Source organism: Tenrec ecaudatus, chromosome 9, assembly GCF_050624435.1.
Source record: "Tenrec ecaudatus isolate mTenEca1 chromosome 9, mTenEca1.hap1, whole genome shotgun sequence".
NCBI classification, from domain to species: Eukaryota; Metazoa; Chordata; class Mammalia; order Afrosoricida; family Tenrecidae; genus Tenrec; species Tenrec ecaudatus.
In genome coordinates this window covers 71983138-72001138 of record NC_134538.1, presented here as the reverse complement: position 1 = coordinate 72001138, position 18001 = coordinate 71983138, and the positions used below count along the sequence as shown (strand labels likewise).

At 42.8% G+C, this 18001-nt stretch overlaps 1 protein-coding gene across 2 annotated transcripts in view; it reads right to left on the bottom strand.

The window, feature by feature from the left end:
- HERPUD2 (HERPUD family member 2) overlaps positions 1-14768 on the bottom strand; it is a 61009-nt gene extending 46241 nt beyond the window's left edge. The window contains exon 1 of one of the 2 annotated variants that reach the window (XM_075558197.1): positions 13842-14768. In XM_075558197.1, the coding sequence (XP_075414312.1) occupies positions 13842-13988 (147 nt within the window). In that variant the 5' untranslated portion in view covers positions 13989-14768. The remainder of the gene's footprint in view (positions 1-13841) is intronic. The other variant, XM_075558196.1, reaches the window with a different exon arrangement.
- Positions 14769-18001: the final 3233 nt, after the last annotated feature.

The window sequence follows — 18001 nt, the reverse complement described above, 5'->3', positions numbered from 1 at the left end:
CTTTAGTTTTCTAACTCTAGGCCTTTGCACTGTTATATTTGGCTGTCTTTCTAGCTGCCCTTTGAAATTTTCTATTCAGCTCTTTGACTTCATCCTTTCTTCATTTGCTTTAGCTACTCTATGATTAAGTGTAATTACCAATCTCTTCTGACATCCATTTTGATTTTCTTTCTTTGCTTTTTAATAACCTTTTGCTTTCTTTATTTATAGTGGTCTTGATGTTCTCCCACAGCTCATTAAGTCTTCTGACATTAGTGTTCACTGCAACAAATCTGTTCCTGAAATGTTCTCGAAATTCAGGTGGGATAGACTCAAGGTCATATTTGACTCTCGTGGATTTGTTTTCATTTGCTACAGCTTTATCCTGAACTTACATATGAGCAATTAATGGTCTTTTCCACACTCAGTTGGGTGTTCCCATAGATTTAGTCAATCTGATTTCTGTTATTCTATCTGGAGAAGTCCATATATATATAGTGTTGAAAAAATTATTTGCTATAAACAAGGTGTTAGTTTTACAAAATTCCAACACGCTATTTCCAGCTTCACTTCTGTCACCCCATCCATATTTTCCGACTACCTGCTCCTTCCTGTTTCCAACTTTTGCATTCCAATCACCAACAACTATCAATACAAGTTGATTGCATGTTTGATTAATTTCTAACTGAAATCATTAGAATTCTTCAATTTCTTCATCATTAGCTATTGTGGTTGGGGCAAAAAGTTGAATAATAGCAGTACTGACTAGATTTCCTTGAAGGTGGATAGATAACTGATCACCGATAGCATTGTACTTCATGGTAGATTTAGCAAGATCCTTTCTGAAAATGAATGCTTTGCCATTTCTCTTGACTGTGTTACTCCTGGCATAGTAAATCATGTGATGTTCCTGATTCATAATGGCCAGTTTCAGTCCATTTCAGCTAATGCCTAGGATCGCGATCTTTATTACGCATCCATTTCATTTTGACCACTTCTAATTTTCCTAAGTTCATACTTTACATCTTCCAGGTTCTAATCATTAGAAGGTTTCTGCAGCTGTTTCTATTTACCTTGAGTCCTGCTCCATCAGCAGTATCTGACAGTGCTTCGAAGCTCTGCATAAGGCTTTCAGAGGCTTCTTTCTCCATATGGGGAGCCAAATCCTGCTTCTTTGTCTCTTCTTAGTCTGGAGGCTCCACTGAAACCTGTTAACATTAGGTCAGGGTGACCCTGCTGGCATTTGAAGCACCAGTAATATAGCTTCCAGCATCACAGCAACACACAAGCAACTATAATATGACAAACTGAAAGACAAATGGTGGAACAAAGATAGTATTACAAAGATCTAACAGCAATTTTATTCTTATATCACACACACACACACACACACACACACCTCAGCGTGCGGCAATGATTCAAGAAAACCTTGAATCATTAACCTTGGCTTGATGCTTTATCCTTAATCAATTATTACCCTTGAATCAATGCTGCACGCTGAGGATTTTTTATGCTCTTTACGGACAAAAACAAGCATTCTATTGAGCAGTTTGTGATCACTAAGGTTGGAAATCTGCACAAAGCAATGTCAACATTTGGAAATACGCATTGTGTTTTAACTTGTTATGGAATCACCCATGCCTACACGATTAAAATGTCTTGCTGAATCTGTATACTTAGTTCTCATATAAGAATAAAGGTTCTGTTATTTCTCCACAGAAGATAGTATTTGAAGTCATCAGCCTAGGCCTGCACCAATTCTCGGCTGGCTTCATGGATCAATCCTTCATCAGGGAAGATTCACATGGATTAAGAAGGAAAATCTTCTTAAACACACTTCATATGCTTTTGTCCTTCTTGTCAGCCAAGATTCCAAGTCCGTGATGATTTGAGTACTTCTAAAGAACTTCTGTCGTTGACTTCTTCCAAATGTTTCCGCGAGGGTGAAGTGCTTGATTAGCTGCATTTGGACGCACTTCCTGTGTTTTCAGAACTTTCTCTTCAGTTATGTAAATACTCTGAAAGGCTGGTAGAGATCTGTGCATGTCTTTAAATTTACTTCTGAAGCTTAGAGACCTTGATACATCGAGGAAAATGGTACAATATATTACTCCACAAAATTAACAAAAATATACACTCCTAATGTTTGCATTTTGTTGGCAATATTTTCACCTTTTCATTTTGTGTCTATTCTTCAGCAGTATTTTCTAAGGCATCTAGAGTCTGGGTATATGATTCTAGGACTACACTCGTTGCTACAACATGCATTTTCCAGTATGCATTAGAAAGGAACTTTGACCCCTCCTCACCGAAGAATTAATTCCAAAGGACGGCATTGAATCTGCAGCTCCGGGAGAGATATATATCTGATCAGAGCACATGGGAGTAGATGAAGGGGGATGAGGAGAAGGTGGAGCACATCCTGGCCCACCAGGCCTTGAGGACAATGTTCCAGATTAGAGCAGCCAGTCCACAGAGAGGACCACATGGCCGGCCCCACTAGGAGACATGATGTCCCTCACTGACCCACAGACCTACAGGGGACAACACCCGAGACACGGTGCGGGAATTGCGCCCTATCTGATCCTGTCACACCGAGGCAAAAAACTAAGGGGGTGCAACAGAACAGCAAGGAAACGGAGCGGCGAGGTCCCCAAGGAATGCTGAAGGTGGACTTTGGGGCCAGGGCAAGGTGCCCCAACAGACTGAACTGGAAAACACTCCTAAAGGCCAACAACAGTCCTTGAACTAACTACAAGCTTTTCTTTCTTGTTTTGTTTTGTGTGTTTTCTGTCATTGGCTTGTTGTTGTTGTTTTCTAGTATATTGTTGCTTGGTTTTGCTCTGTCTCTTTTTGTGCATGTTATTATCTCTGCAGGTCTGTCTAAAGAAGATAGGCTGGATGAACAATCTGGGGGAGAAAACAATGGGTCCGACAGTTCCGGGGTGACATGGGAGAGGGGGAGGAGGGGGGATAGGTAGTGGTGCTAACAACCCAGGGACAAGGGAACAAGTGATCCAAATCGGTGGTGAGGAGGGTGTAGGAGGCCTGGCAGGACGTGATCAAGGGTATCAAGAGGAATTACTGAAACCATGGTGGGGACTGAGCATGATAGTAGGACACGAGGAAAGTCAAAGGAAATAGAGGAAAGAACAAGGAGGCAAAGGGCACTTATAGAGGTCTAAATAAAGACATGTACGTGTGTAACTATATTTATATGTGACGATGGGGAAATATATCTATGTACATATATTTATAGGTTTAGTATTAAGGTAGCAAAAGGACATTGGGCCTCTACGCAAGTACACCCTCAATGCAAGAATACTTTCTTCTATTAAATTGGCATTTTATGATGCTCACCTTTCCGATACAACTGCTGAAGACAAAGCGGGTGAATAAGCAAATGTGAAGAAAGCTGATGGTGCCCAGCTATCAAGAGATAGCATCTGGGGTCTTAAAAGCTTGAAGGTAAACAAGCAGCCATCTAGCTGAGAAGCATCAAAGCCCACATGGAAGAAGCACACCAGCCTGTGTGGTCAAGAGGTGCCGAAGGGATCAGTTTATCAGGCATCAAAGAACAAAACATCATTTATCATTGTGTGCTCACCTCCATGATGCCATCGCTGAAGACAAATGTGTGCATAAGCAAATGTGGCAAAGAAAGGTGATGGTGCTCAACTATCACAAGATACAGCGTCTGGGGTCTTAGAGGCTTGAAGGTAAACAAGCGGCCATCTAGCTCAGAAGCAACAGAGCCCACATGGAAGAAGCAAACCAGCCTGTGCAATCATGAGGTGGTTAAAGGGATCAGGTATAAGGCATTATCAGAACAAAAAAATCTTACCATCATGAATGGGGGGGGGGGGGGGAGTGTGGAGTGGAGATCCAAAGCCCATTTGTAGGCCACTGGACATCCCCTTACAGAAGAGTCTCAGGGAGGAGACAAGCCAGTCAGGGTGCCAGTTGGCAACGAGGAAACATACAACTTTCCTCTAGTTCCTAAATGCTCCCTCTTCCCCCACTATCATCATCCCAATTCTACCTTACAAATCTAACTAGACCAGAGGATGGACACTGGTACAGATAGGAACTGGAAACTCAGGGAATCCAGGGCAGATGATCCCTTCAGGGCCAGTGGTGTGAGTGGCGATACTGGGAGGGTGAAGGGAGGTTGAGATGGAAAGGGGGAACCAATTACAAGGATCTACACGTGACCTCTCCTCCCTAGGGGACAGACAACAGAAAAGTAGGTGAAGGGCGACATTGGACAGGGCAAGAAATGACAAAATAATAATTTATAAATTGTCAAGGATTCATGAGGGAGGGGGAGCGGGGAGAGAGGAGAAAAATGAGGATCTGATGCTAGGGGCTTAGGTGGAGAGCGGATGTTTTGAGAATGATGAAGGCAATGAATGTACAAATGTGCTTTACACAAATTATGTATGTAGGGATTGTGATAAGAGTTGTATGAGCCCCTAATAAAACAATTTAAAAAGGCATTTTTAATATTTAATCACTCTCATGGGTAAGGAGTGGTAAGAAAATGTGTCAACTGCTTCTAGACAACAATCTACTGCACTACACACTCCTCCTGGATGAAGCGAACATGCAACACTTGGTATGAAAATAGCATATTCATTACATTCTAAAATTGTCTGTGTCTTTATAATGCCCTCAAATGTCGGCAGCACAGTCAAAAGACTAACCTCTGCACTTTAAAAAGCCATTTTGCAAATGTCTCATGAATAGTGAAGTATTTGATCTGCAATTTCTTCACTGGTATAACTTTTTAGCTAGTAAATGTCAACATCTGTTGACTGATCCATCTGTTGGAGATAAGGGTCTTAAAAGAATGCTTAGCTGGTGTGTATTAGAAAGATCAGGAGGAGAACCTACAGGTGAAGTGAAATAGATGAAACTCATTTCACAGAAAATAAGTGATCAAATACTATCACTTATTAAGTTTATTAATGTTTAACACATTCTAGATGTTTCTGATGAGTTGCCCTTTCCTTTATTACTCTATTTTGAGGTGCAACCTTCTATAATTAGGTCAAAATGACCAAGGTCAAATAAACCCCCAAAAAAATTTCCATTTTGTGTGGATCCAAAAACTTCATCTGTTCGGGAAAAGATAATCCCCATTTAGCAATTGTTATAATGACAAGTTGCAAAATGGCTTTTCAATATTGATGCTCTTTCTAAATTGTGTTTCCAGCTCATGTGAAGTTAAAATCATGTCAAATTGATGTGAATTGAATTGTGCTTGCTGATCATATACAAAGTGCACAGTCACTAAATTCATCCATATAGCAAATCAAGAATTAAATGTTTTAGGACTGAATCATTTCACAATAAAATACTATAAAAACCTGACTGATGGATAACAAAATAGCCACGTCCTCTTATAATTGTCAGTATAAATTTTGCATCCACAGAATACATTGTGGCTAGAACTCTGCTTGCTGGTTTATCATCCAGTAATTTGTGACATGATGTCAATAATCACTCGGTCCTCTTTTGATCCAACAATGTGCATCACTAAATGAACACTTGCTGTATAAAGCAAGAACTGTATTTCTGTAATTTATGGAGTCTGCAGATGCAACAATTTCAGATTCTAAAATAATCTCACTTTCTACACCAGTATCAATATTTTACCAAGCAAGGAATGGATACACAATTTGGAACAAATTCTTTTATATTTATAATGGAACAAATTATTTTATATTTATACTGCTATTAGTAATTTCAGCACTAGCAGTAACATTAAATTTAAGTGTTCAAAGGATCTTCTGATTTGTTGTTTTAAAAAGGAAGCTAATTTTGGAATCTTTAGATTCACAATGCTTTTCTTTTCATCTTTTGTCAGCTTCCATTTTTGCATTCCACTTAGTTGTTGCCATTTCATTGTCCCTTGATCTCAAAGTACGTCACCTTTTAAATGTGACTCGATCATAGCAAAGACATCTGAATAACTGAAATGTATCAAATAAAATGACAATCATTCCAATTTGGACACTGACACAAAATTTATCTTTGAAACATACTAAGTAAAATGATATGATTTGGAACAAGTGATTTTGTTCTTCAGTTCTGAGACAGTCAAAAGAAACAGTCCTTACAAGGCAGTTGGAAATAATTTCATTTGTTTGTCATAAAATGTTTGTGGTGGGCCCTTTTTAAATCCTCATGAAGGCTTTTCATCTTGAAGTTCTACTTCAAAATGTGTGCATTCACATTCTGCCCTTTGGTATTGTCAGAGCTCATTGGCCTACTGCTGATACCCAACAGGGATGAAAAATTGAAAAGCATGCTACACAATACAAAGGGGGGCTGGATTTGAAGATGCACAGTGGATTGCTTTGCCCAAGACCAGGCATGTCACATGTCATGTGACTGCAGTGTCAATGTGTACTTAGGTGGTGGATGAGAGAGAACTGAATATGCTATCATACACAAAATTCACAAGATGACGTGAATTCCACTTCGTGCCCTGCCAGCTCGCTTCCAGTGGCGGTGCTCACTTTTCCTTGTGCCCAGTCTGCTTGACATTTGTGGTCTCTACTTTGGCCAATTGCTGCCCCTGTTTTGTTCATGCCAAAAGTCCAGCCCCATCTTGCTTAATGGGTATTCAGTCTCTGTTCGTTCCTAGCATATACGCCTTTTAGTTTTTTTTGTTTGTTTTTTTAAACGTTTTATTAGGGGTTCATACAACTCTTATCACAATCCATATATACATCAATTGTGTAAAGCACATCTGTACATTCATTGCCCTCATCATTCTCAAAACAATTGCTGTCCACTTAAGCCCTTGACATCGGGTCCTCTTTTTTTTCCCCCTCCGTCCCCGCTCCCCACTCCCTCATGAGCCCATATATGCCTTTTAGTATAATCAAGCCAGTTTCATATGATAATTTAAGAACTATCTAGCACTAATTGCTTAGTAAAAGCAATCTTCAACTTTTAAGTTCAAAGAACTGTCAGTAACTATTAACCTTTCAGTACTTACATATAGTTTTTACAAGTCTAGGAAAATGAATGTGGCGCTGTTCTAGAACGCATCTCCTCTCATCTCAGTCTAGGGAGCTTTAGGGAGCTTGTTCTGAGAAAGTGCACAAAATAGCGTTTCTGTGGAAAAGGAATGTGGCATTGTTCTACAACACATCGCCTCTCATCTCAGTCTAGGCACCCAGTCTAGAACCCAGGAGATTCAAAATCACTGTAAATGCAAACATGGCTTACTCAAATCGTCTCCACTTCTTATCAACTTGCAGCATAGGCAAGCAAAGCAAAAAACAAAAGAGGAACTCTGGGACTCCAAAGAGACATTTCAAGCCTAGGTCGTTGACAAAGCAGGACTTTCTAACAACAGAGAATGCCAAAGACGCATAACTGCTGTGGTTCACAGGGAGCCGGGACGAGGAGCAACAGGGCAGATCAAAGTGCTTCGAAGGACATGAAGCATAATGACCCTCTTAAGTTCTCTACAATGGGTCAGAATGCACAGAAGCAACGGCACGCTAAGTTGGTCCGTTTTAGCAAAGTGTTAAGGCTGTGCTATCCATTTATCTGTAGCCCCTGCACACAAACCATTTAAACACATATACACCTCTTTCTATATTCCTAATATTTCCTTATAGTTTTCACATAAACAACTGTGAAGGCCAAGTCCTTAATATGGTCCTTCATTGTTATACATATAAAGTAAACAGTAACGGTTAATGACCTAGGTTTTCAAGTCAGACCAACCTGGGTTCAAATTCCAGTCCCACTATGTGCAGTTATGACCTTAGTTAGCAGTCCAAGGTTTTAACCACTGTGCCATCAAAGTTCTTTCACCCAATTTCAACTTGTCCTTTAATGTTATGCAGATCTGTCCACACTTTAAAACAATTGAATGGAAAGCTCTACTGCAAACAAATTCATCACAATCACCTGCACTTACTCCTCGTGCAGCTTTCAAGTCATGGAAAAGTCTTCGAGCATTTTGTTGACTAACCAAAATCCCAAACCCATACAGTCAATTCCAACTCATAGCAGGCCTATGACAGAGTATAACTGCTCCTGAAGGCTTCCAGGAGGAGCAATCTTTACTGGAGCAGACAGTCACAACCTCCTGCTATGGAGGGGCTGGTGGGTTTGACTGACCATTCAGTTTGAAGCTCAACTCTTAACCCCCTACACCAACAGGGGGGGCTTTCTTACACTAAATTAAAGTGAAATTAAAAACTATATGCACCTGTTATGACTCACCTACACGTTAAAGACAGTTCCAGAACAGATCTCATTCTTAATCAAGGAACTGCCTGCAGGAGGGGGTTAAAAGAGTTCATGGGAAAAATGGAATTAAAGATCATGGAATTTTTTCCACAAGTTTTTTTAAGTTCCCTCAGATTACCAAAATTGACATGTAAATCTCTAATTACATAATGTATTATAAACTATTTCCTTTAGTAATGAAAGTAATGAATTCCTCTAGATGGCAATTGAGTTACGAGACATTAAATTGTCGAAAAAGAACCTACACAAATGGCTCTATTCTTGCTTCCTATAAATCTAACACAATCTCAGAGCTAAGGAGCAGCTGTAAAAAGCAGAACAGACTTCATTAGCTGCTCGGGCGTCAAAATGACTGCTTTAGTTTAATGGTTTGAACACAAAAAACGAGAATCGGCCCCCAAAATTGTGAATATCATCAAGAAGAAATTTTGAATATAAGACTGAAAAATGGAGAGCCAGGATAAGCAAGCCCCAAAAGGTTGCCTTTAAGACTGATTTCATGGTGAGTTGAGCCCATCCCGGTTACTCTGCTGATAAGACCAGTTAGTGAGAAAGAAGAGATATGGGGCCAGGGGGTGGGGGTGTGCTCAATTGGACTTAGAAATTCATATTTTTGAAGTCGACTGGAGGAGTCTATTCTCTCAGATGACATTAAGTTCACCCATCTGGATATTTATATCTCAAATAACAAGGACTACATGAAAATTAAAGCCTAGAATTTAAGTGTAAGTGTCTTCATCCCCTGTTAGTAACTTATCTAAATTTCAGGATAATTATTTGATACTACAGATCAATTTCTGAATCTGAAAAACTAAAGTGATGAAGTGATGATAAGTGGCCCTAATGGGAAGGACTTCAAAAAATTCATGAGGAAAATTACCACTATCCTTTAACTTTTTCCCAAACTTTTATGAAGCCTCCATATAGAAATGTAAAGCCTTTAGCAACATCAGTACACTAGCTCCAAATGATTTTTTTTTTTAAAAACCTTCACCGCCACGGAGTTGGTTCCGATGAATCTGCAGCCATCAAATCCTGACTTACCTTGTCTGCTGCAAACTATTAACCATTCTTTTAACAACATGTACATAGTCCCGTGGACATTTTCTTGGAAAAGCTGAGTATTCCCTAAGCCCCACTCCTCAATGAACCACTCTCCCTTCTATTCTTGCCGTCATTCAGCACACTGTCCAGTCCTCTTATTAACACCAGCTACACTATATTCTTCTAGAGACCGCTGCATCGTCCATGAGACAGGAGCTTCACAAAAGCAAAGAATCTTGGTGCTAAGAATATACACATTATGCTCAGAAGCAACAAAGCCCACATGGAAGAAGCACACCAGCATGTATGACCACAAGGTGTCAAAAGGGATCAGATATCAGGCATCAAAAAACTAAAAAACATATCACTGTGTGCCCACCTTCTGGATATGATTGCTGAAGACAAATGTGTGCATAAGCAAATGTGAAGAAAGCTGATGGTGCCTGGCTATCAAAAGTGATAGATAGCATCTGGGGTCTTAAAGGCTTGAAGTGAACCAAGAGGCGATCTAGCTCAGAAGCAACAAAGCCCACATGGAAGAAGCACACCAGCCTGTGTGACCAAGAGGTGTCAAAGGGATCAGGTTTCAGACATCAAGAAACAAAAAATCATATCATTGTAAATGAGGGGGAGTACAGATAGATACCCAGAGCCCATCTGTAGGTAACAAGACGCACCCTTACAGAAGGGTGGGAGAGGGGGAGGAGACAAGCCTGTCAACATGCAGTGTAGCAACAATAAAACATACAACTTTCCTCTAATTCTTAAAGGCTTCCTGCACACCCCCACCACCACCATCACGATCTCAATTCTACCTTACAAATCTGGCTAGACCAGAGGATGTACACTGGTACAGATAGGAACCGGAAACACAGGGAATCCAGGACAGATGATCCCTTCAGGACCAGGGGTGAGAGTGGCGATACTGGGAGGGTGAAGGGAAGTTGAGATGGAAAGGGGGAACCAATTACAAGGATCTACATATAACCCCCTCCCCGGGGAACAGAAAAGTGGGTAAAGGAAGATGTCGGAGAGTATAAGACATGACGAAATAATAATAATTTATAAATTATCAAGTGCTCATGAGGAAGGGGAAGCAGGGAGGGAGGGGAAAAATGAGGAGCTGATACCAAAGGCTTAAGTGGCGAGCAAATATTCTGAGAGTGATGGGGGCAACGAATGTGCAAATGTGCTGAACACAATTGATAGATTGTGGTTAAGAGTTGTATGAGCCCCCAATAAAATGATTTTTTTGTAAAGCATATACACATTATAATGCAAAAAAAAACCAACAAAACAGAACCCCAAACCTCGTCAGAGTCCTTTCCAACTCATAGGGACCCAATAGTACAGGGTAAAACTGCCCCTGTGGGTTTTCAAAGACAATAACTCTTTACAGGAACATAAAGCCTCATCTTTCTCCGAAGGAACCATTGGTGGTTTTGAACTGCTGACTTTGCAGTTGGCATTCCAAAGGGTAAACCACTCTGTCACCAGGGCTATAGGAGCCAAAAAATGCCAAGTCAATAAAATCCTACTCAAACAAGTGAAGACTGAAAAGAACATGTGCTTGGGAGGTAAAAGTGTCCAAGTTGGGGGAGGGGTGTATTTAAAACATCCATGTAGAGAATATACCTAAGTCAAATCAATTATCTGACCACAAAGTTTTATATACTGCTGTGTAGTTTAACCACAATTCTATTAATAGCATGTTGGCAAGTAACTTACCCTTGCAGGAAAAATAAGGTATCGTTTTCAAATTTCCATTCTTCCTCCAAGAATAGCTCCCATTTATTTCCCTAGAAACCACTGCGAATAGAGACCAAAGCCCTCGAACCAGCCCTGATCCATGACACCCAATTACAGCAGTGTCAACCAGTCATCAACTCAACTTTTTACTCGGAAATGCCTTCCAACAAGGCACTGCGTGATTCCAAGTCCACCAACCTCTGCCAGAAAACCAGAAGGATGTACAAGGAAGAGGCATAAGAAATAATTAGTTAAATACTAGCCAGCACATGAAACAAACACAGAATGAATGCTACATCCTCCTTGTAGCATCATCCTCCTGAAAACCTAAACTTCCTTGTACTATGGTTTACATTACAGAATGTTCTCAATTCTAAATACCAACCTTGAAACGTAAATTCACAAGGACTTCGAATTCCTGTGGTGAAGACTACCTATGACACCATTTGGGGAACCAGGAACCCTGTGCTACTGTGCAACTGTTAACGCTTCAAGTCAATTCTCATGTGACAAGTACAAAATGTAAATACACCCAATATACTAAGTACACACACTTGTCACTGAAATTCTACAAAAATATACACGTGTACTCCAAACCCCATTCACTCTCCTGAACCTAGAAATGCACTTTAAATATTTACAACGCATTTGAAGAAGATTGACGGGGGGGGGGGGGACAATGGTTCACCACAGGGTAGGTCATTCGTAATGACTCATTGTCATTGAGTCAATTCCGACTTACAGCAACCCTACAGGACAAGGTTGACTTGCCCCTGTGAGTTTACAATAGTGCAACTCTTTATGGGAGTAAAGAGACTCATTTTTCTCCCATGGGGCGGCTGGTGACTTTGAACTGCTGACCTTTTGTTTTGCAGCCCAACACATAATCCATTATGCTGTATATTATAGGCTAAGTCATTAATAGGCTGCCTATTATAACTCACTTTTGGTACAGCCTCCAAAAATGTCTCCAATGTGAACAAGAAGCAAGGGTAGGGACAGACTGCAACCGATCTGGTCCTCAAGCTGCTGACTACTACACGTGGGCACTGATGGTCTTCACTGGTGATCAGGGCTGCCCTATCCAAACTCCTGCCAAAAGCAGACTACTACAAGGCCAGAGAAAGTACACAAGTTCACTCTTCTCCCTCGTGTAAGTCTGAAGAGCAAAACAGCTGCAGACAGTGTTAACTATTGGTCCAGTGCCTTGCAGACCAAGTCCCTTTTGGTTTACTAGTTTAATATAACATGGGTACGTGCATGCTTGAGTATATACTTAGAGATATGCTCAAGAATGTCTTTCAGAAATTATTATAGACAGTATTCTGTTATAGACAGTATGTTGGTATACAGAGTGTGTTTACAGATAGTACGATAAAAGTCTAAACTTTCAACACTGTCTATTCCAAAAATCTATTTCCAGGAATCCAATAGGAAATCTTTTCTAAATCAGAAATATTTCAAATTTCAACCCCCTGTGGAAACTGTATCAAGAAATGAGGGATCCAACCAGCTTGCTCTAAGTATTTTGGCAAGTACTAGAAACATTAATATCACAGAGTACTGAAATACACAGTTAATAACAGCTAAGAATTGATTTCCAACACCTCCCATTTTTGCCTTTGCAATCATTCCCCTAAACCTCTTTTTGTGGTTAGTCTAAAAAGGAAAGTGAATTCTACAACACTGAAACAATCCTAATTCACAAATATCTTAATATAGACCAAATGCCTTTCTTATTATAAGCAAAAAATAAGATCACCTAGAAATCATGGCTCCAATAGGGCCATGCTGTGGCGTGATGCCAAAGAGCCCCTACCCTAAAATCCACGCTTTGGCAATTAAAAGGTTTAGATATGGCTGAGCACTACTGGTTCGAGAATGAAAAATTTCTACACTGGAGAATGCCGAAGACTCGGTTTTGTGTACTCCACATTACATTTCACTCCTTTTCCTAAATCTCTCTAAGCCTTATGACTTCTAAATCACCAACTATATCCTTCCAAATCTGATTATGGGGGCATAAGGAGTTGTACTGTTTGTCTTTACCTTATCATCTTTGCAATGCCCAGATCTGATTCAGAATAGGAAAGTTTGCCATAACTGATTTATAGATGGCCATTTAAAATGGGGGAAAAAAGATGCTCCAAATTGTGGAGTAAGTATAGAAATTAAAGGTGTTCTCTTACAGGGGAAATATGAGGAGGGAAGTGGGGATGGGATGAATGTGAATCTACAAATTAAAACTTACTAGCCCGAAACATACTAGCCTTGAAAGAACAGCTTTCAAGGTCCCATATTTTTAAGAAATAATTGCTGCTCAAGAGTGAATAAATTTCTAGACCAGACAGTGCGAGCAAACTGAGCTTCCAGCCCAATAAGCAAGGAAGTTTGAATATGGGCTGAACTTTTATCTTTCAAAGAGTGCGCATCTGTCATTCTTGTATTAGGTTGATAACTTTCCATCAGGGAAAATGGTCCCTTTTCCATGCCTGCAAACTCTTGCATAGACATTTCTGTATATTCTAACTGAGCGTCGGGAAAATGTTAGTGATGGTTGGGGCACTCGTGAGACACGAAGCACTTCAGATCCACTTGAATGGGAGGAAGATGAGGCTGAGATTTACAATCTCAGAAACACTACAGGGTCACTATGAGTTGAAATTCCTCGATGGCATTGGATTTGGGATTTGGTTTTGTTCCCCCTCTCCCCGCCAAGGGAGGGGACCAACAGGCATTTTCCCGAAAATGGCAAGGGGCGGCGCGCCCAGTTTGGAGACACTTACTGGTTTGCTAGGGTACACGTTAGACAGGTGCGTTTTTAGTTTCCCCACGGTCCAGTCCAAGAAGCAGCTGATAGTCTGGTCACGGTATTTCTGATTCGGTGCTTTGATGATGAGCGTCACAGGAATCTCCATCCCACTTTGGTCCATGGTGCCCCCCAAGTCGGACAGTCAAGAGAAGCAGCACTTAAACAAACCAAGTGAGCCGAGGTGGTAACTGCCCACTGGACTGGGAAAGGAGATGGCAATGAGTTCTTAGTATTGCGTGTCCGAGACGGTCACAAGCGCAGCGGGCAAGACGCCGACCATGGCCGGTACCCAGCTGGACAGAGGCGGCGGCGGCGGCGGCGGGGTCTGGGGGCCGGGCCCTGGGTGCCGATGTGCCCCGCCAGGTTCGGGCTCCGCCTGACTGCTGACTGCGGTGGGAGGCGAGGGGGCGAGCGAGCGAGCGAGCGATGAGAAGGGGGGGCAGGGTAAAGACGCTACTGTCCAGGGCACCACCCTGCCCCGCCGCGGCCCCCGAGCTGAAACGCAACAAGGCCCCTACGCGACGAGCCCGCCGCGCCGGCCACAAAAGGGACCGGGCCGCCAGCCAGACGACGGGTACCTGACCGGAGGCCGCAGGGCCAGCCGCCGCTGCAGCCGCCCTCCGAGCCCGGCAGGGCCGCGGGACCCACGGGCCGGGCGGGCGTCCTCCGCGACGGCCGCTCCCTTCCTGCTGCGAGGCGGCGGCGAGGTGGAGACGGCGAGGTTGGCCAGAGGTCGCGGCCCGCGCTCCGCCGGACCCCCGGGGCTGGGCGCGCAGGGCCGGGCGCGGCGGCGGCGGCGGCGGCGACGGCGGTGGCTGCAGGTGGCAGGCGGGCGGGGACGAGAGCCGCGGCGCCGGCCGCGCGCGCCGGTTTTGTTGTCGTTGGCGGCGGGTCCGCTTCCGCTCAAGCCGGAAGACGCAGAGCGGAAGTGCGTCACGCACGGCACGCCACGCCCTCCCGTCCATCCGGCCCGCCTCCACCTAGCGAGCCCGGGACGCCTCCGGCCACCTGGAAGCGGGTTTCCCGAACCCCCAGCATTGACGGTACGCTCAGCTTATCCGCGGAGGCGAACTTGGCATGACCCTCCCACGACCACACCCATCTTCCTCCCGCCCGGCCCTCCCCAAAAGCAAATGCCCCTCCTGAGCCCGCAGGTTCCAATCCTTCATTTTGAAATGGAGCCAAACAAACTGAATGAGACTTTTTGCAAAGCACGGCATCAAAAGCAAAGGCTGGCGGACTTGAAGTCCACCTTTTAGGAATGCATGAGGCTGGCCAACCTTTCAGAGCTAAGAGGTATGTCTCAGTGGGTACTGGTCTACCCCCAAGAGCTTGATGATGAGTGAATAAGCTGTGTGTGTATGTCAACGTCTGGTACGATTCTAAAACATGGCGAACTTTCAAATGCTCCTTTTCATCTCTTTCTTCTTAATCACGACAAGAGTTGGTGTTTATTGAGCACCTATTGTATGTTTCAATACCCTGGCAGATTGAGAGGGATGACGAGGTTATTCTGTGGCTAATGGATTAAGGGTGGGCTGCTAACCTCAGTCAGTGGTTCAAATTCATCAGCTGCTCAGCTGCAGGAAGATGAGGTTGCCTGCTCTGGTGTATAGGCACAGAAATAAGATGTGTAGGCACAGAAATCCAAAGGAGCCGTTCTGCAGTGCCATCGACTGGATGGCACTAGGTTTGGGTTTTATTTTTTTTGTAGCGCAGCATGATGCAAAGGTTAAATCCACTGCCCGGATTTGGCTTTGGAGAGTTATGAGTCAGAACTGTATATTACCACCACCCAGAATCTGTCAGTTTGTTGTGATATCATGGCTCTCATGTTGCTAATGCTGGAAGCTATGGCAGCTATTCCAAATACGATGGAAGTTTCCCAATTACGAGCAAGATCGCCCAGCATGGGTAGGTTTCAGGTGAGCCTCCAGATTAAGACAGATGACGCAGAAAACCCTGGCAACATATTTGCAGAAATCAGACAATGAAAACCTTATGGCTCCCAGGTGAGCCAGGTCTAACGCAATTGCTTTGGACTTTTGATCAGGAGAGATCAATCACAGGAATGGGGGTCATGTTTGGCCAACAAGGCCGTGAGGAACCCTCGGTGAGATGGATTGACACAGTAGCAACAGTGCTAGACTGGAATATGCTGTTGATTGTGAGGATGACACAGGATTGGGCAATGTTTAAGTCCGACATACGGTTGCCATGAATCAAATACTACAACTGCAAAGTAAAGTGTGTTAGATGCACCTTTTCAGAGCCAAGTTCCCATTCCAGGAAAATGCAAAAATAATGCAGGTCTGAAGGAGCCCATCTCCTTCCCTCTCCACTTGAGACGGTTTAGAGCGAATGCAGCATGACCAAGGAAAAGTCATTCTCTCAGCAGCTCATACAGCAGGATCCCTCACTTTGGTCCTTCGTGCCCATCCCCGAGCCCTTTATCTCTAGTCAGAGATGGCAGTAGCTTGCTCTGACTCATATTTTCTGTGCCTGCTTCCATCCTTGACTCCAGTACCTCCAAATGCAACAAATCAAAGCACCTGCCATCACGCTGAATCTAACGCGCAGCAGCCCAATCCACGACACACACACTTACTGCCATGAGTCCATTCTGACTTAATGACCCTGTAGGTCAGGGTGGAAGTGCCCCTGTGAGTTCCCAAGGTAGCAAATCTTTGCAGGAGCAGAAAGATTTCCTTTGTAGAGAAGCTGATGAAGGGTTTGAGCTGCCCGACCAGGATTCCTTAATACCTTGGGAGCCCAAGATAACATCTGTGGGGTCTTTATCCCCAATAGAGGAATGGGAAGAAACTGGTTATCAAACAGTGCATTGAAGAGATGACTATAGAATATTAAAATGATAAACCTGACTTGTACGTTTAAACCTTGTCAGGTGGTCCCCTCTCTGATGCATGTTAGGCATGATCTGGTTTTCAGCATTTTCTGTATTTTGTGTTTTGTTTGATCATATTCGGGTTTACCTCAGATGTGTTTTGTCATTGGGGGTAGACCCTCTTGAATTTTTGTTATATATCTTTGTGTTTTTCAGTATATGAAACCCAGGCTTGATGAACCTCTATGGACAACAAAGAGAAGAAGGGTTTCGGGGTGGGTAGGGGGAGGATTTACAGTGGTGGTGGTTAGACGAGGGGAAGTGTCAGTGATTGTGGTAGCAATTATAATGTTGCTTGAGTGATGTGATTGAATGTTATGACATCTATATTAACTCCCAAGAAAATGGTTTGAGAAAAATAAAAATTCCGGCTCCCTTTCCTACTGGGGACAACTTCTGACACATATGTGAGAAATGGATTCCCTGAATTTCCAGGAAATTTTTTAAGATAACAAATTTTACCTATCAGAACCCGACTGTACAAGGAAACTCAACAGACAGGAGGGCAAAGGCCTACATGCCAATGATGACAGAGCCAAAAGAAAAAACATAGAAAGAGATGGAATCCTTGATGGTTTCTGTCTTAAGCTGAGTTATCCACAAAACCTATCACAGCACCACACAAAAGCTCTAGGCTACCAATCTAAAACTCTTGGTTTGTTTTTCTGACAAAGTCCTGCTCAAGTCTAGAACTCCAAACTTCAACTACCACAACCACCACCACCCAGTCTTGCAGCTCTTGTCACTTATAATGCTTGCTCAGACTTCCGGGACTCCTTCTGAGTCAGTGTGACCACTTCACTTGACACTATGTATGTTACTTATCTTCTAGGAAACACCACGTACATTTCGGTATAATAAGCACTAAAAATGCTCTTGATGCTACTGAACTTGAGCATAGTAAACATCATGGGTGAATATGATCCCATTTTCATACAATTATATATCTAAAGCTGTGACAAAAATTCCATTATTCTGCATGGAATGATGTGTGAACGAGTGGCCGCCAGAAGCTGATCGTGTTTGAGACGACTGTGATCATTGAACTGTTTTTTAAGTCACTGTACATGTTGCAGATGAGAACTGGAAATATGCAGGAACGGTCACACATCTCAATGATCATTTGTTACTGAAGACAGCCCCTCATGAAGTGCTAATGGCAATGCTTCTAGGTAATAAAGGATCTGTGACTAATCCAATTTATGTCTGTTTTTATTGAGGTGAAAATA